General features: G+C 38.1%; 1 protein-coding gene across 5 annotated transcripts in view; it reads left to right on the top strand.

The window, feature by feature from the left end:
- The first annotated feature begins 420 nt into the window (after positions 1-420).
- LOC132168844 (ARM repeat superfamily protein) overlaps positions 421-19,425 on the top strand; it is a 51,732-nt gene continuing 32,727 nt past the window's right edge. For 2 of the 5 annotated variants that reach the window (XM_059579904.2, XM_059579902.2), the window contains exons 1-12: positions 421-727; positions 2,084-2,269; positions 3,403-3,492; positions 14,455-14,528; positions 14,691-14,846; positions 15,107-15,227; positions 15,428-15,483; positions 16,708-16,762; positions 16,877-16,933; positions 17,040-17,141; positions 18,498-18,578; positions 18,693-18,745. In XM_059579904.2, the coding sequence (XP_059435887.2) occupies positions 623-727; positions 2,084-2,269; positions 3,403-3,492; positions 14,455-14,528; positions 14,691-14,846; positions 15,107-15,227; positions 15,428-15,483; positions 16,708-16,762; positions 16,877-16,933; positions 17,040-17,141; positions 18,498-18,578; positions 18,693-18,745 (1,136 nt within the window). In that variant the 5' untranslated portion in view covers positions 421-622. Of the gene's footprint in view, positions 728-2,083; positions 2,270-3,402; positions 3,493-14,454; positions 14,529-14,690; positions 14,847-15,106; positions 15,228-15,427; positions 15,484-16,707; positions 16,763-16,876; positions 16,934-17,039; positions 17,142-18,497; positions 18,579-18,692; positions 18,746-19,425 lie in introns of those variants that run through there. The other 3 variants (XM_088516393.1, XM_088516395.1, XM_059579905.2) reach the window with 2 other exon arrangements.

Here is a 19,425-nt window from a genome sequence, read left to right as displayed (position 1 = left end):
TAATTTATCCATTCACTATAGAGATGGTTAAAAAAGACATAGTTATGGTTGAAAGATAATGAATTATATCATTTATCTAAAAAAATTATCATCCGCATATATGTAGAGTGACAATTACTAAAATCTACCATCAACAAAATGCAAATATAAAAGTAGAATAAAAGAATTAACCGCCCATATAACGTGGTTTACACCCTTAAAATTAATTCAATAGATTTTTTTTTAATTAAATTAATTCACTAGAATTGAGTCCTTAAGGCATAAGGGGTATCTCAATTAGCTGTGAATCATGCCCCATGAAGTGAAGATCACTAGTTTGAATATACCCTCCCTTTTTCCTTATGTGGTCATGTTAAAAAAAAAAAAAAATCACTAGAATTGATATTGTTGGAGTTGGACAGAAAAAGACCCCATCGTCTCTCACATCCCACGCATGTGCCCCGCACGTGTCTACTGAAATGTCTCTCGCTCAAGATCTTCGTGCACCTTTCCCTCCCGCCCTTCGTCTTTCTCTCTGTGTCCGATCTCGATGATCTGGTGCCTGATCTCGTACCAATCTTCTAAGCCCTAACTCCAGAATTCAGTCATTTGACGACTTACGTAGGATTGGAGAGCTACAGAGATGGCTTTCATGGCAGTCTTGGAGTCAGATCTCCGCGCTCTCTCCGCCGAAGCTCGCCGTCGGCACCCCGCTGTCAAAGAGGGCGCCGAGCACGCCATTTTAAAGGTCACAGATCCTATTTACATTCATTAACACGTACTGACGTACATACACATGTGTGTGTGCATATATATTCGTGTATGTATGCCTGGATGTATAAATGTCTGCATGCATGTAGGTTGGTGGAAATGCTGTTTGTTTGACTGCTAGTAATTGATTTGAATTCTTGAAGTTAGTATTGGAATTGGAGTCTTATAAAATGGCCCTGGAATGTTGAGATGAGTGGTGGATAGTGGATACATTGGAAGGTTAATTTGGAGTTTTGATTTGAGGGAGAGACGGGGTTCTACCGAGGTGTTTGATTAAGCGGAAAATGGAGGAAAAGGAAATAAAGGAAGAAGCAGAATCTTCATGTTCGTGATATGAACTGGAAATTGCATCTGTTTGTGGATTGGGTTCAGTGCAGCTGCTTGTTTGGTTGAGCTGAGATTTTGAATCTGGCGTTTTGATTTTGAAATTTTTAATGCTATGTTTGGTTGCTGAGAAACTGGAGGGTAAGAAAAGGAACATAAGGAGATTTAGGGTTTAGATCTTTTTCTTATTTTCGTCACAAAATAGTTAATTAAGCTTCAATAAGCAAAGTGTTTGTATTAGGCACAGTGGGTGAAGTTGTTTTGCTACCCTCGTCTCCAAATTCATAAAACAGTAGAGCTTGGAATTTCAATAATATTTTTTCCCCCTCCATTTCATTCTAGAAATGGATGAAAAAAAAAAAGAAAGGAATTTAAGCAAGAAATTTAACCATTTTCTTGTTAGCCTGTTGGTAAAAATGCATGAAGCCCTTCGCTATTGGATGTTTCTTTTTTTAATTGATAAGTTACATTCATCCAATGGATCTTGATTACTTTTTTTTTTTGGAACCCCAAGGGGAGGAGGAGGGGGGTCTTGTTTACTGAACCTGTGAACTCACCCTCCAGCCCATTTTATGGGAAGTGGAAGTGCTATTTAAACTAGAGCACATTCCTTTGGTTTCAAGCCAAATTCAGACTGTGATGCCACAATCATTTTTGAAACATTAAAAAAGAAGAAGAAGGTGGTTGAAGTATTTTTCAGCCTTTGTTGTATTCCTTTTCTTGCCATATTTCTTGTTGAGAACAAAGCGAGTCCTTATGCTCCCTACACAGATGGCCATGCTAGCTCATTAACGATAATATCTATCCAAATTTTGTCCCTCTTGCAGCCATACTTGACTCATATCAATAGTTAATCTTAGAATTTTAAATGGTTAGGGCTTGCTATTCATGCTATGCAATGCTGTGGAGGCCATGAAAAAAAAAAAAGATACTTTGTTCATTGGCATTGATTTGGTTGTTTGCACAGGTTGAGTTTTGAATTTACTTGCTTTTTTATGTCAACTTGCAGCTTCGTTCATTATCAAGTTCCAGTGAAATAGCGCATAATGAGGACATTCTACGAATTTTTTTGATGGCTTGCGGGGTCAGAACTGTCAAGCTGAGTGTTATTGGACTTTCATGCCTACAAAAGCTCATATCTCACGATGTGGTTGCTCCATCAGCTCTAAAAGAAATACTTTCAACACTTAAAGATGTAAGTTAATATTAATATTTGGTGTGTATGATTGCTGCTGCTTCAAACAGGAGTTAGCAAATGCTCTGGCCTTTTGTCATGAGGGGTGGCTAGGCTAGCATAAATATTTATGTACTCATTTTAACTCTATGTTTCTTTAAACAAAGTTTCCTGGTATTGTAATGCAAAAATTATTATTAGAATTCAAAATATCTCAAGTTGAATTATTTTGAAAATTATTCTCAAAATAAATGAATCCAACATCTTAATGAAAGATAATCATAACCTGTGACAGAGGTCGCATTCTGGCCGATAAAGTGACATGGTGTTGTCCACTTCTTCTTGCATATTTGATTACTGAGTGCTTTCCAGAACTTAGTTGATTTTTACTCTTTTGCTGAAAGCTAAATAATTGAACTAAACTTGGTATCCACAATTAATCAAATGTTGTTGCTTTACAATCTTAGCAATGAGGCAAGTGTTCTTCGGAATGACTGGGCGTAAAGGGCATGTAGGCGGTCAATCGGGTTGAATATTCTTATTTGTAATTATTGATAAATCTGAAATGAGAAAGTACTATGAAGGAGATGGATGCAAAGGGGTAGAAAAGAGGCAACTTTATATGGAAGTATACAAGAATTTACACAAATAATCCGCCATACAGAGATCTTACTCCTCTAGTCAATATTTGAAGCTGGAATTTAATCCGTAGTTATTTCTAGAACAAGTTGCTTGTATGGAGATTGCTGAGTTGCTGAACATCCCCCCTCTCCCCAAAAAAAATAAAGTCTATATGTTTATTAAATTCATATCCTATTTTGGCCCCAAAAATATAAAAATCCTGGCTCCACCCTTGGATGTTGTATTCATGGTGTTTGATGAATAAGCATGCAACCAATAATATATGAAGTAAAGTTGTTTCAATGGTTAATGAGTTTGCTGGTTGAAAAAATATCTTCAGGATTCATAAAAAAATGGTATATTATCTGCTAGAGAATATGAAATAAAGCATAATATCTTAGTTATGAACTCCCAGTGTTCATGATGGGTGTTTCAATGGGAATTTCTTATTTTTTATTCTTTTCATTCACTCTTCTTATGTTGGGCAATTAGTTCTGCACCTGAAATTATACATAGTTCTCTTCTTGATGCAGCATGCTGATATGGCAGATGAAACCGTTCAACTTAAGACCCTTCAGACTATATTAATAATATTTCAATCACGTTTACATCCTGAAAACGAGGTAATCACTGATTGAATGGTTCGATCATCTTGGTATGAACTAAATGTGCTTGCCAAGTAGTGGCCATGGTTCAGAATAAATTATATCTGGGATTATGCTCTTAAGAAGACTGCACTCCAGCTTGATAAATAAAAAAGAAGAAGCATAAATGAAGAATAAACATGCTTTTTGGAATATTGTGCAATGCGTGATATATTCATATTGAGTCGTTAATTGCACATCTTGGGTATTACACATGAATCTTAGACTTTCTTGTGTATTATGGGGAAGATTTTGAGCAAAACTAGAGTGAAAGTTATAATCCTTTATCGTGAACCATATTATGAGATTTTGATATTTAGTAAATTCAATGCAAATTCATTATATATATATATAAAAAAAAGGTAACCCCAAGTGGTTGGCTCAAGTGGTGAAGGCCTTGCACTTTGATGGTATAACCAGGTTTGAATCTCCTTGGGTGCAAACAACTCATTGGGGTCACACCTTTGGCAAAAGCTAGATTTAATTGATCTGTGTGGTAGGGGTGCGTTACACAGCTCTAGGGTTTATCCTTTAGGGGTAGGTACACGAAGTGACCTTGCCTTGTGTTAGTTCCCTATCATAAAAAGCCACGTCCCCATAAGAGCCTGGTTGAATACAAGTAAATTTTGAACCGCCAACCCTCCTTCACATATTGAAGTACACACCTTAGTCCAACTAACCAAGTGAAATTTGAACTCTTCACCCATACCACCCCACAAAAAATTATGTGGCAACTTCTCTAAGGGATTGGCCACACCAACTGAAAGGGGGAAGCGGGACATGAAGTAGGTAGGTAAATTAGATAAAGTGCTTTTAATCAATTTAACTCTCACACTCTTTGATAAGTACATCCTCTTTCGTTCAGCCAAATTGTAACGACCTAGGGAAAGCTCTAGCTACATCTGTATTATCACTCCAAAAGAACTAGTTATTTGGAGCTTCCCTATAATCACCTATAAAGTCCAATTTTACCTAGTAAGTAAGCAATGTGAGACTTAGCACCCATGAGTGTCTTTATAAATCAATTACTCTGTGGGCTACTCATCTTCCCAATGTGGGATCGGGGTGTTACAATATCTCTCTTTTGATAAATAATGTATATTCAAACTACGCACAAAATAAAATATCCCCCTCATAAACACCTAATGTCCTCATTAGGGCTTCATTATGTATTGCTTCAGTACCACATGGCATTACTTGGTGGCTCTAGTACCATTTGTAATAATCCAAGAAAAGCGTTAGCTACATCTGTGTTATTACTCCAAAAATATTAGTCAATTAGGAGTTTCCCTAGAATCATTTATGAAGTCTAATTTCACCTAGTAAGTAAATAATGTGAGATTTAGCATCTATGAATGTCTTTATAAACTACTATCTCTATGTGGGCTACTCATCTTCTCAATGTGGGATTGAAGTATTACACAATCGATGCTCTACCTTCTGAATAATATCATCCCAAATAGACTTGGCTTTAAATGAAGCTCTCAAAGGGAAGACCTAGGTACTTCATAGGCAAGGAAGATACCCTGCAGCCTAAAATAGTAGCCAGACCTTTGACATTCATTACATTGCCAACCGGGACTAACTCTGATTTAGCCAAATTAATCCTCAAACCAAAAACCGCTTCGAAGCATAAAAAAAAACTACACAAATTGTGAAGGTGATTTGGATTTGCCTCTCTAAATATCAAGGTGTCATCCACAAACAAAAAGTGAGAAATGTTGATAGCACCACCACTCCTTGACCCCACCATGAAGCCCGATAAAAGACCCCCATCTACTAAGCTGAAATCATTTTACTTAACACTTCAATAACAATAACAAATAGAAAGGGAGACAATGGATCTCTCAATCTCAGGTCACGAGAGCTACTAAAAAAACCTGACGAAGTCCCATTCACCATGATTGAAAAGCACACTGAGGAGATACAATATGCCACCCATTTACATCATCTTTCCCTGAAACTGCATCTCATCAATATATACAAAAGCAAGTCCCAATTGACATGGTCAAAAGCCTTTTCAATATCCAGCTTTCACATCATACCTGGAACCTCAGATTTAGCCCACTATCAATGCACTCATTGACAATGTGAACTGAGTATAGGATCTACCCTTGATAAAAGTGTGACAAGGCTTAGAAATGATTTTCTCCACAGCCATTTTCAACCTATTAGCTAGAACTTTGGCAACAAACTTGTACACTCCACCCACTAAGCTAATGGGTCAAAACACCTTAATGCCAACAACCCTGGTTTCTTCGCAATATGAGAAATGAAGGCGGTGTTGAAGCTTTTTTCAAATGTACCTCTAACATGAAATTCATGGAAGACATTCATGATGTCTTAATAGGCACCTCTCAGCAAGTTTGGAAAAAACCGACAGTAAAACTTTAAGAACCCGGGGTCTTGTCACCATTAAGGGCTTTCACCTCCTAAAAGACCTCATTATCCTCAAAGGGTCTCTCCAACCAATTGGCCTCCTCCCCCCAATGGTTATTAGCATACTATTACTATTACATATATCTGAATCTTGTAATATACAGGTATTGTCCAACCAACTTCAACTAACCACATAATAATCTGAATCATTTACTGCCTAAGAAAACAAACTGGAATGAATTTACTTTTATTCTCGTCACATTGAGGAGTGTCCTATACACAGTGCTTCCATTTTGCACTGGTTGGTGTATTTTCTTTGGATAATACAAATATGGAAATGGACTCTATATTTGATAATTTGATTATACAGGGTTAAATTATCCACATCTTAATAGGAGATTATAGTGTTTAGATATCTATCAGTTATTAGAAAAAAACTTTTTAGCATCTCAATCTCATGTATTCTAATTAAATTTGCAATAATTTCAAATCATCTGATAAACTGATAGGTCTGACCAAAAAGATCCTTTAGATTAGTTGTTACCCACATTCCTCTAACAAGCCCCAAACACTCAAGTAATTCTTCATAGTTGATTATTTATTGGTTTTGTTGGACAACTATCTACCACCATTATTTTGTTCCCATAGTCTGCAAGATATTTCTGGGAGAACAAGCTTCATGGATTTTTCCTTGAGTAATGTTGCTGGTAATTCAGCTCAAGTTTATCAATTTAAGTGCTCAATATGGTTACTTTTGATGACATGCAATAACAGTGACTGTTTGTGAAGGATCTTTCTGGCTATTTTAACTAGAGTCCGGATTGGTTCTATTTATTGCTTTACCTCTCCTTTCATTTATTTGAGAGTTTTTATTATCTTGTACAAGCTGTTTGACACATGCAGTGCATGTTTGTTGCATGCTTTTTGTATTTTGTCAATTGGTAGCAGTTTAAAAAGAAAATAAAATTTGGTCTTAGTGGGATAAAAACTTTATTTTGATAAGTAATAAATCAATCTCATAAAAAGTGTAAGGCGCCCCTAAGTGCCCTAAGTACATTAAGAGTATACATAAGGATCCACCTAACTAGCAGGGGCAAAGCGAAAGTGGGATAAAAACAAAGGGAAATGTTAGGTGTTCTTCTAGTATTCTCCTGATGTCCTCCCAACTGCGATGTAACTTTTAAAATTATCGTTGAATTTGAGATTATCATTATTGACTTTTAATCTATTGGTGATTTTAAAAGCCACATCACAGTTGGGATGACACTAAGAGAACACTAGAAGAACACTTAGTATTTCCAAAAAACAAATAAGAGAAACCCGTATTATGCAGTTAACCGAAAGAGGGGAAGATAGATGATGTAGTTGGGGAAAGTATACCACATGTTTGAAGAAAAGGTAGTCAGCATGAGTGGATGAGTAAAGGAGGGAGACCATTTTTTTTTTTTTTTTTTTTAAAAAAAAGGGAAAATGTATAACAAATCCCTGAGTCAACCCTTCAAAATTTTAATATCCTTAAGTTTTTTTTTTTTGAAAATTTAGTCCCTGGATCAATTGAAATGACCATAAAATCCTTGCCGTTAAAATTTTTTAACAGACGTTAAAGAAATTCAAAACGCACCGTTTTACTCCATTAAAATATTAATTTTTTTTATTAATTTAATTAAAAAAATTAAATCTAAAAAAAAAAAAAAAAATTAAGGGTGGTGCGCCACGCCTGGCCACCCTTAATTTTTTTTTTTTTAGATTTAATTTTTTAAATTAAATTAATAAAAAATTAATATTTTATTAGAGTAAAACGGTGCGTTTTGAATTTCTTTAACGTTTGTTAAAAAATTTAAACGGCAAGGATTTTATTGTCATTTCAATTGATGCAGGGACTAAATTTTCGAAAAAAAAACTTAAGGATATTAAAATTTTGAAGGGTTGACTGAGGGATTTATTATGCATTTTCCCAAAAAAAAAATATGAATAAGTATTTATTAAAAGAAAAAGGCAAAACTCTTGCACATGAAAAGTATACAAGAGAGAAACACCCTAGAGATGCCTGAAATCTAAGATGTTAACAAAATCTAAACGATTCGAGGAGGAAGAATTAGCTACATCTTGGGAAGTGGAACGTGTCCTTCATTCGCAGGGTTCATGATTGGGAAGTGGAGGTCTTGGCCTCTTTCTATACGCTCTTGTATTCGCATTCGATGAGTGGGGTAGGGGAGGATAGGATGTGGTGGATCTCTTCTCGCAAAGGAAAGTTTGAGGTAAGATCTTTTTACAGGATCCTTGCTCCTACAAATCCCATCCCTTTCCCATGGAAAAGTATTTGGCGCACTAAGGTTCCTTCAAGAGTGGCTTTCTTTACTTGGACGGCCGTGCTTGGGAAGACTCTAACATTGGATAATGTTCGGAAGAGAGGTATTGTAGTGGTTAATCGTTATTGCATGTGTGAATCGGAGGGGGAGTCAGTTGATCATCTCTTTCTTCATTGTGGGGTTGCGCGTATCTTGTGGAATGCCGTTTTCTCTCGGTTTGGATTGTGTTGGGTGATGCCTGGTTGTGTCAGGGAGTTATATGCTTCTTGGTGGGCGGGTGGCAAGTCTCGTAGTGCTGTCGTGTGGAAGATGGTCCCTCTTTGCCTCATTTGGTGCATCTGGAGTGAGAAAAATGCTAGATGTTTTGAGGACTCTTCTAGGAATATAGAGGACCTTGTCCACTTTTTCTTGTACACTCTTTTCACTTGGACTGCTGGCTGGCTAGCTCCCCTAGTGATTAGCTTTCTTGACTTTCTTTCTATGTTCTCTTCTTCTTTTTCTTCCTCTTAGTCGCTCTTTTGTATACTCCCTGTGTACTAGGGTTACGTCCCTCTGCGCTCTTTAATACATCTTATTACTTATCAAAAAAAAATTAGCTGCATCTACCTACCCCCCTTGATGGGGTTTTGGAGGAGTATAACAGATTGAGGAACGAGTCACAAGATTCCAGCTCCCAATCTTGGACTGCCCTGATGAAACTTAGAATCCAATTCATCTGATACCAAGGCTTCTTTGTTATGAGCTACTAAATAAAGTTTTGGCAATGAAGACTCGAGAGCCACTTCTTCGCACCAAACATCATATGCCAAAGACAAATGCGGAACCCATCCCCAACCTTAAAGGAGACTTAGTTGGAGAAATTCCCTCATCTATATCTAATATTCCTACAAAGGCACACCCTATAGGGTTCTCGGGTTTCCTCTGATCACCAACCCCTCTTTGGATCCCATTCTTCTCAACAATCATTTGTCTTCGAAGAGAATTCTCCTCTTGCATGAATTTCCAAAACTATTTACCGAGTAAAGCTTTATTGAACAACATGGGTTTGTAACTCCCAACCCTCCTTTAGAAATTGGGGAGCAAATATTCCTCTAGTTCACTTGGTGAAATTTAAGCTCACCACCTATTCCATCCCATAGAGAGTCCCTTTGAAGACATTCCAATCTTCTAGCTATACCGGTTGGTAAAGGAAAAAGGGATAAGGAGTACGTAGGTAAACTGGATAACTTACTCTTTGATTAGAGTTAGGTGACTACCCTAAGATAAGTAGATCTTCTTTCCACTAGCTAATCTTCTTTTCATTTTCTCAACTACCCCATCCCAAATAGCTTTTGTCTTAAAAGAAGCACTCTGTAGAAGACCCAGATGTTTGAAGGGCAAAGAAGAGATACTACAACTAAGAATATCAATTAGCTCTTCCTGATGCGGTACCTCCTCCATTGCGATTGATTCAGATTTCTGAAGATTGACCTTCAACCTTGAAATAGCCTCAAAACAGAGGAGAATGTGACCCAAAATATAGACTTGATCTCAGTTTGCATCACACATGCTAAGCGTATCATCTACGAAAAGGTGGGATATTTAACCCTAGCCTTAGCTCTAGAAAGCATCTTACTGAGAGCTTCCTTGACAATCATGGAGAGGATATGCGAGAGAGGGAAGCACATTGTGGAGATACAAGTAGATATCCATTTTCTCTTTTTAGTACCAAAGCCAAGACACTCAAAGAGATTGAGGAGGAACTTCTAGTTGATATGGTCGTAGGCTTTGTTCGAATCCAACTTGCAAATAACATCAGGATTACCATATTTCGACCTGCATCTAGACACTCATTTGATATAAGAACTGAGCCTAGAATTTTTCTCCACCTATAAAGGTGTTTTGACTGTTCAGTATGAGCGATCACAACACTTGTTTCATTTTAAAGGCAAATACTTTAGCCAAAATTTTATGGACACTCCCCACTAGGTTGATAGATTTGAAATCCTTTACTTCCCACTACCTAATCTTTTAGAGATAAAGGCAATATATGTAGCATTAAGGCTTTTCTCGAACAACTCATGCTTATGGAAGTTATGGAAGACGCACATAAGATCCTCCTTCAGATAATCAATCTTTCTTCCTTCTCGCTCTCCCTCTACACTTTTTAGGTTAGTAAGATAGTTTTCTGCCCTAGTGGTGGCGCTGTTAGGCGCTGTGCGCTAGGCTCTGGTGAGCTGCAATGGAACGGCGCTTCTCCATAGAAGCGAAATCCTTTTGCCTGTCAGCGAAGGAAGGGTGTCCTAATCTCCGTTTGGAGGAAAAGAGAAAAGGGTTCGTATGGGTAATTTTTGTGAGTCAACCTTGTGCTTCATGGTTGGTGGATACGGTTGAGGAGGCAAGTCAATCTCTATTGAAGGTTGATATTGCCAAGTCATAGCGTGAGGGCAATAAGGCTTTGATGGTGCATGGGGGTGTTAATAAGGCAGGTAATTTTCTGGAGGTGGCTGTCTTTGCTGAGGGAGGTCGTAAAGGAATCATTTGGCTACCTGAAGGCCGTGGTGGGAGGGGATGGCGTCGGTTTGCAAATGAGTTGTGGAGGATGTTGGTTCCACAAGCCTCTGGGCACCCTGTTCCAGGGACGCAGCTCAAGCTTGGTTTGGGAGAATCCATCTCTGGATGTCATCCTGGGCACTCCTTTGCGGAGGTTCTTCAACTGGCGTCTGGTTCTAAGGTGCTTGCTGTTGGGAGGAGGGTAAGATTTTCGCAACCTACTGATCTTTTCCCAGTGAAGGACTCTTTTGAGCTGGGGTACGGAGATTATGAGTCGTAGGTGATGGTGGATTGTTTTGAGTTGGAGTCGCCGGAGCCAGCTAATTCTATTACATGTTCTATCCGGCGGCTGATCATACGAAGAAGAAGAAGAAGAAGAAAAACACTAAGACGATGCTAGGTCTTTTTCGTTCTGATTTGGGCTGGGTCCTAGCTGGGTTAGTTAAAGGACTATTAGTTGGGCTGGGTGTATTACCTTTAAGGAAAAAACGATGGGTTTTTTTTTTTTTTTTAAAGGCTTACAAGGTCTCGGGTTTGGGCCTTTTCTTAAGCCCAAACACGCTGGGTATCTTAAGTCAGGTTGGCGCAGGGGTATGAAGTGTCATGTTAAGTGTTTGCCTAAGTCTCAACAGTGCAGGTCTGCCTTGCCGGGAGATGTTGATTCTCCGGCCACTTGTAGGGAGGCGTGTGTTTTTTATGCATTTGCGACGGTTGCCGGTGGTTTCACCGGGGTTTCCAACGATGATTCCGAGCTTGCGTTGGTGGGGCCGTCGTTGGCGGAGGTGCATCCAGAGTTACCTCAACAGGGCTGTGCGTCGGGGTCTGTGTCTCATGCTACGGCGGCGGCCCCTGTGTCTCTGACGGAGGCTGCTCTGCTACCGGAGAATACCCAGAACTGGTTGTCGACTCCGGTGAGTACGATTGCCAGTATTGGGGATCTTTTTATTTCTTATGTTGATAAGGCAGAGGCTCCTGTCTCTCCGCTGTCTCCGGCGGTGGTCTCTGTCCATCCGGTGGGAGTTGGTGCTGTTCCGACGAAAGAGGTTGAGCCTGTTAAGACTGCTTCGACGAAAGGGTTGCTATGTCGGGGGTTTTTAGGGTCTAGAAATGCTTCTTCTTCTTCTCTGCTTGGGATGAAGGAGGCTTCATCGTCGACCAAGGGTTCTAAGGTTGTAGTTGAAGATGCACAAATCTGTTCTTCTTTGAAGAAGCATGCAGCTGAGCTAGGTTTGAGAATAAACAAACTTTTTCCTCGTATGTTGGAGAGTGGTGCTCCAATTTACTCTTTTGTTTCCAAATCTCAAATAGGGTATGCCCGGAGGGTGAAGGAGAAGATTGCTAAGCAGTTGCATAAGAACAAGGATCTGTTTGCCGAGGTTGTAGCGGAACCTTCAAAGAAGGGGGTGGAGAACTATTCGGAGGTGGTGCTACATGCGATGAAATTCGCCTCCAGTGTGGGACTGTCTAATGGTGAAGGAGGTGATGAGAAAAGTCTTTTGAATCTCTTTTTGAAAATTGAAGAGGAGCGGGAGCCCTACACCTCTAAGGTAAAGGGGAAGAGGGAACTCAAGAATTTAGAATGCTCCATCAATTATGAGGCTAGAGAGAGACCTTCTCCGGAGAGGTGCCATCGCCGGCGGGGTTGTGTTGGGACCAAAAATGCATTTTCCTTTCCTCCAGAGGGTGCATTAGGGGCTTTGTGTTTTTTAGGGCTGGTGTTGGGCCATTGTGGGCTTCAGTCTTTGGGTTTTTTGGGTTCTTTATTTGGTTTACCGTTTGGTTGTGGTTACTAGTTGGGTTTAAATTGGGCTACCTATGTATACTTTCTTGTGTACTTAGAGGCCCATTGGGCTTTTTTTGATATATATAATTTACTTATAAAAAAAAAAAGATCCTCCTTCACTATAGCCCAACACAACTGAAAGAAAGCAATGGTTAAGCCATCTGAGCCAGCACTTTGTTATCATCCATACTAAGCAGCACTTTGTTGCCATCCATACTAAGCAACTCCTGAAGAGCTTTCTCCTCTTGAAATGGTCTTTCCAGCCAATCTGCTTCTGCAAGGTCTAAAAGGGAAACTCCAAACTATCTAATTTGGGGTGCCAATGAACTCTTTCATTAAAGAGATTCTTGTAATGCAAAATGATGGTATCATTGATCGCCTTTTGATTGGAGGAAATAGAACCATCAATGTTAAGATTGGAGATAAAGCTGTTTCTCCTGTGGGAGTTGGCAAGGTGGTGAAAAAATCTCGTATTATGATCCCTTCTTTTGACCAGGCCGCCTAGATTTCTGTTATCAGGAAAAAGCTCTATCCACATTTGTGATATCGCCCAAAAAAGACTAGTCAATTTGAAGCTTTCCTATAATTCCTTATAAAGCTCAGTTTCATTTAGTAACTAGGCAATATTAGACTTAACACTAATGACTATCTTTATAAACCACGTACTTTATGTGAGCTACTCTTCGTCTTCCTAATGTGGGATGGGGGTGTTACATCTATCTCCAACTTACTTCTTGCATAACACAACATTCTCCAAATCTGCTTTCGCCTTAGCCCTAATGTCTCTCTCCTCTTCTAAAACGTCAGGAGATCTCCTCCATTAAGGACTTCTTCCTCTCCTCTAAATTTATGAAGACCTCATTGTTCTAGTGTTTCAAATCAAGTTTCAACCATTTTAATTTATTAGCCAAAACAAAACAGCCAATACCGAGGAACTAATATGAATCCCACCACTTTTTCACCATGTCTACAAAACCGTCTGCTTGCAGCCACACGATGTTCAACTTTAAATGAGCGCAATCCTTTGGATAGACCTCTGGCATCGAGCATATTGAGAAAATGCCTGATAAGGGTCAAGGAAGACGACGCTGGATCAGTTATGGGAAATGCTCTTCCCCATCCAGAGAAACTAGAAATCTATCAATCTTGGACATAGAGGGGGATCTTGGTTATTAGACCGAGTGAAAGACCTTCCAGCCAAGTGAATATCCATCAACTCTTACTCTAAAATGAAATCTGAAAATTTCCTCATGGTAGATGTGAACCGAGCTAGCCCAACCCTTTCGTTTGGGAAGTGAGATACATTGAAGTCTCCCCCGATGCACTAAGGAACTTCCCACCTACTGAAAACCCTTGATAACTCTTCTCATGAATAATGTCTTTCGGAATCTATATTGAGTCCATAAACTCCTGTAAAAGTCCAATCAAACTGGTCCAAAATAGATTTGAATTTGCATGAGATAAAGAAAGTGCCCACCGCCTCTTGAGTGCATTCTATTACACGTTTATCGCACATTAAGAGAATACCCCCAAGGCTCCTGAGGCTGGCAAAGTAGAGCACCCTGTGAAAGGTCCACCCCACTGCCCCCGACAATACCAGCTGAAATCTGCTCTATTTTTGTTTCTTGAAGACACTACATCAGGCTTCCAAGTTTTCAATAAGTTGCTAATGCCAAACCTTTTCCTGCATCGTTAAGTCCTCGAACATTCCAACTAATAATTTTCAAATTCATAATGGAATAGAAGCCTTGCCACGATACAGTTCTGGGAAATTGCTTAGGAAGGTAAACTTTGCTTTTGCATCTGTCTAAATAACTGAAAAGAATTGTGGATAAATTTGGTACACATACTAGGGCTTGGCTTTATATGACAGCATAGATTTTTAGTCATGGCAGGTCACATTAGGGTTTTTCATACCTCATATTCTGCAATTCGCAGGAGAATACGGCCCAAGCTCTTGGTATCTGTCTTCGGCTTCTTGAAAGTAACCGATCCTCTGATAGTGTGCAAAAGTAAGTCAAATTTGTTGTATAGGAATTTTGAATGTTGTGAGGTCTTTCCACAACTTGTCTTTTTCTGTTAATGTTTCTTCATTCCTAAGGTACTTTATATTTATGGAGATGTTACTCTTCTTTTCCATATGAATTTGTTTCCTTCATTTCCATGTTTTCCAGTACTGCTGCAGCTACCTTCAGGCAAGCAGTGGCCCTAATTTTTGATAATGTGGTGTGTGCTGAGTCTCTTCCCACAAGCAAGTTCAGTTCTGGAGGTCAAATCTCTAGAACTGGTACAGTTACTGGTGATGTTAATCGCGGCATCAACCTTTCCGAGTATGTTATTTCTAGTGAACAACATCTTCCACCACTTTTTCTGCATCTCTGTCTATCTAGTCAATTCTGGGTAAAATAGAAGTTATAATGTACTGCCTGTGAGTCTTTGTTTCTCTTTATTTCAGCATTGATCAAAGTAGTATTGGTATGAGAGTGGTGGTGCATACATTGGTATCAACCTGCTTGTTTTCATGGTCTCATTTTAAATTTTCAACAACTGGTCTCTATCATGTCCATACGACTGACCCAAGCATGAACAGGTCATTGGAGAATGAATTTGTCTCCGGAGGGCAATCATTGATGAGGGAGACCCTAACTAAAGATGGAAAGCTTGGACTTCGTTTGCTTGAAGACCTGACAGCTCTTGCTGCAGGTGGATCTGTATGTGCTGGTTTAGAACTAGTCCATTGTTCCAAACTGGACCCTTTTGTCTGGCTTTATGATTATAGGCTCCTAAAAACTATTTTTATTGTGTTAATCGTTCAATATGTTGTGCAAATATTAATGCAGCTATCAGTCAAAGTGACATTGTTTCAACATAATTTCTAACCAATGGATGATTTTTTGACCTTGTCCTACAGGCAAGTTGGTTACGTGTCAATTCGCTTCAACGGACGTTCGTGCTTGATATACTTGAGTAAGAAATTTCTCTTGCCCTAGTGTTTTATATATATTTTTAACTTGCATTCACAATAGAGTTACTGAAGTTGCCTGATAATCATGAAGTACTATCTTCATGCCACTCTTGGGTACTGTCTGAACTATATACCTTAAGTATCATTTACTTTGTATATAACCATTTATATTATTTTTTATTTTATTCTTTTGAGATAAGGAAAAAGAAAGAGATTAAGATAAGGACAAGAGGAAGAATTGGAAAGAATAGGGGAGAGAGGGAGAGTGCAAGAGCTCGGAATCCTGATAAAATAATGCATTTTGAACTTTATCCTTGAAGCATGGAATGTAATAAAGTACTCCCTCTGTCCTATAATTAAGTGTTCTTTCCTTTTTGGTGTGTCCCAAAAATGATTTTGAAAGTATTATTCTGCAAACGTCAAATCATGAATTTCCCATGTTACCCTAGCTGTAAAGTTAAAACAAAACAAAGCGAATATCCTCTCTTCAAGTATCAAAGCATTTTACTAGGGTGATTATGGAAAAATACTATCAAGAGCGTTTTTTTCTTCCATTTAATGTATTTGCTCAATCATTGTCTTTGTCAAATAGGAGATTCATTATGGGATGGAGGGAGTATTAATCAACGACCTTCTCCCCCTCAAGCAGGTGCAATATTTTGCCCAGCTTTTATTAAAAAAAAAAGAAAGTTTATATTTTTTGGTTAAAAGAAAAAGAAAATTTATATCTATTGGGGAAAAAAAGTGACATTAAAGTTTATAGTATGATGTCATTTAGTCAACGGTGGCAAATGGATCCTAACTTTACTTCCAGTGTACAAATAAAGCCATATCTCAGCATCTCCTTTATAGAGGGCCATTATACTTTGACATGGTCCATTCTGTCATCCAGCAGTAGATTATCAGGAATGTTGATGTTAACTTTAGGGTCACATCAGAGTCCTAGGTTGTTCCCTTAAGCCAACTCCAAGTATTTTATCATTTCCCGAAAACTCAGGAACTCACATTCTTCTTGTGCTATTGTTTTATAGTTTCTTCAGCAGTTGACCTGGCAGAACTGCTCGTCTTTCGTAATGCCCAATTACTGAACTACTGCACACTGTGCTGATGTTTAGACCCCTTATTCATCAATTGAACCATCCAGATCCGCCTTTATCATATACTACCCAACCCAAATATGGTGTCCTGGTGGATTTATTTATTTGTTCTTGATGCTCATTCTGCAGATTCATTTTATCCAATTATGTGGCTGTTTTCAGAACCTTGGTTCCCTATGAGCAGGTAAGTGTAAAAATATCTAACATAATTTTTTTTTTTTTTTTCTTTTTCTGTTGTTTTGTTAAAGCATGCTAGTGAAACTTTAAAAGTTGAAAAGATTGTTTGGGAATTCAACAGGTTTTGCGGCACCAGATATGTTCACTTCTAATGACTTCAATTCGTACCAATTCTGAGGTAGCTAATTTTCTGAAACATGTAGTGTAATTAGTCTTTTGATCCATTGGGGATTTTGTTTTTGGCATCTTGAGAATAATTTCACTGTTGGCATTCTCTTTCCAAGTTTGAAGGAGAAGCAGGAGAGCCTTATTTTCGACGCTTGGTTTTGCGGTCAGTTGCTCATATTATCCGGCTTTACAGTTCATCCCTTATCACTGAATGTGAGGTGTGTTCTATATGTACATGATCTTCTACCCATGCTGTGACATACTGATCAAGTTATTAAAGAAGCCAATGCATGTTTCTTCCTTGATTGCTTGCATTTTGTACTTTCCATGCTTTAAAATAATTATTTTCCCTCGAGCAGAATCTGGTTAGTGTTTATAATCAAGTGATAACACTTGATCTACTGCATCGAACTTCTGAACTATATTTTCTCTAGTTTGTTTAGGTTCAAGAAATGTGTTTGAAGGACCTTCTATTCCTAAATCTACATGTTGTGCCCCTTCTGGAAATCTAAATTTATCTACCGTACAAAATTGCTCTTCACAGTGCTTCTTATGAAAAAAAAGAAAAAGAGCTTTCAGCAGTGCATTTGAACAATTCTAAAAATATGTTCCCCAACTAAGTTCTGCCTAAGATTTTTCTTCAAAAAAGTGCAAAAGGCATAGCCCAAGAAGTACAGTAGAAATGCAAAAGAAGAAATAACTACATCGTAAAGTTTAATAAATTAGCAGCCCCCAAAAGGTTAAAAAAAAAAAAAAAAAAAAAAACTAGATGCCAACATCCATTCATAAAGGGATCTCAAGAATAGCATCCTTGAAACCTTCAAAGGTTCAAGTATTTCATTCTCTTGAGATGCAATGCTTAAGGGAAGTGGCATTGCAAATTAAGCTACCTTGATTCCTACTGAAGTGCCTTTATCAACATGTTAGCATTTCCATGACTGTTTTTGGCATAACCCACTTAAATCAAAATAGAGAAAAGAAAAGTGACCAATGTTCCTTTGTGACAGAATGATGCAGTGAAAAATAATCACTGTCTCACCTCTAATTTTAATCTAAATTATCTTCTTCCGCTCTCTAAGATATCCAACATTTGACTACCACCAAAGCTGCTAGCCAACTGAAGATAGCCACTCTGTGGCACTTTAACCTGCCAGTTGCTCAGTATTTATAATATATCCGGTCTTTTTCGTTTTCTTTATAACAATTTGAATTAATATCTTGGATTAGATTATGGCCTTATGCTCCAACGTGAAGGTGACTTTGGGAATGTCATTCATTCAAAGTATTAGGCTAAAGTTGAAATTTATTGTAGAATTTTGAATTGGATTCTGAACCTTATAGTTTGTTACTGAAGAGAATTGAAACAATTATCTTTTTATTTTGCTGAAAAAGTATTGAGTGGCAGATTAATTTTTCAAAAGTAGAACAGAATATTCAAGTCATTAATTTGGAATTTGTCTTTTATTTATCTATTTATTTGAATGAATTGCTTCTGTCTACTTGAATCTACCACAGCTATCAACTAAAGGAGTTTTTTTGTTTTTTTTAATTAATTAATTTATTTTTTAATGCAGGTTTTCCTTAGTATGTTAGTGAAGATTATCTTTCTCGATTTGCCATTATGGCATCGAATTCTTGTTCTTGAGATCTTGCGGGTAATTTCGATGGTGCAGTGTATTAATATTTCATTTTTATGTTTTAAATATTGAGTAGCTTATAAGTATCCTGGAGATTTTCTTTTCATGATATGAATTTTTGGAATTTGATAGGGGTTTTGTATGGAGGCACGGACATTGCGGGTTCTCTTCCAGAACTTTGATATGTAAGCTCATTGGCTGTGGTCTGTTTGTCGCATGCATCTCATTAACCGCCTACCCCCTTCTCTGATCTAGCTTTTATTACATAAGAAGAAATAGCAGAAAGAAGCAATGATCATAGGCCCATTGAACATTTACCTAAGAAAACATTTCGAGTCTGGCAAGCAATGGGCCTCGTTGTTGGCACTATGAGTATTTTTATACAACTAATACCTGTCAAAATGACCAAAACCATAGTTTCTTGAAAGCAGGGAAGACTCAAAAAACAGCTGACCCTTATATAATTTCAAGAAGCCAAGGGAGTGAGTATAAAAGGAAAAAAAACCCCAAGTCTTGAAGATAAGAAAGTGAGTTTACCACTGGAGAAACAGCCTGAGAGACTAAGCACAAGCAGCAACATGATTTATGTAATCATTAGAGATAACCAACCCTGACCTGCCCGTTCCTGCTTGTCATTCCAGCTTCCCTAAAAATAAGTTAAAATTCCGATCATCTTGAAAATATACTTTTTTATTTTTATAAGTAATGTATATTAAGAGAATGCACAGAGGGGCGCAACCCCTCTTAATGTATATACTTAATGTGTCTCCTTTGGTTCAATTTGGAAGAAGACATGACAAGGACTACTTCTGCAAGTGCCTCCAGTCTAGGGAAGCCTTGTGGAAGAGACGCAAATTCTGATTGC

Source organism: Corylus avellana, chromosome 1, assembly GCF_965113065.1.
Source record: "Corylus avellana chromosome 1, dhCorAvel1.hap1.2, whole genome shotgun sequence".
In the NCBI taxonomy this organism is placed as follows: Eukaryota; Viridiplantae; Streptophyta; class Magnoliopsida; order Fagales; family Betulaceae; genus Corylus; species Corylus avellana.
Note: the sequence above shows the minus strand (reverse complement) of the source record. Positions and strands in the feature narration are given on the sequence as shown.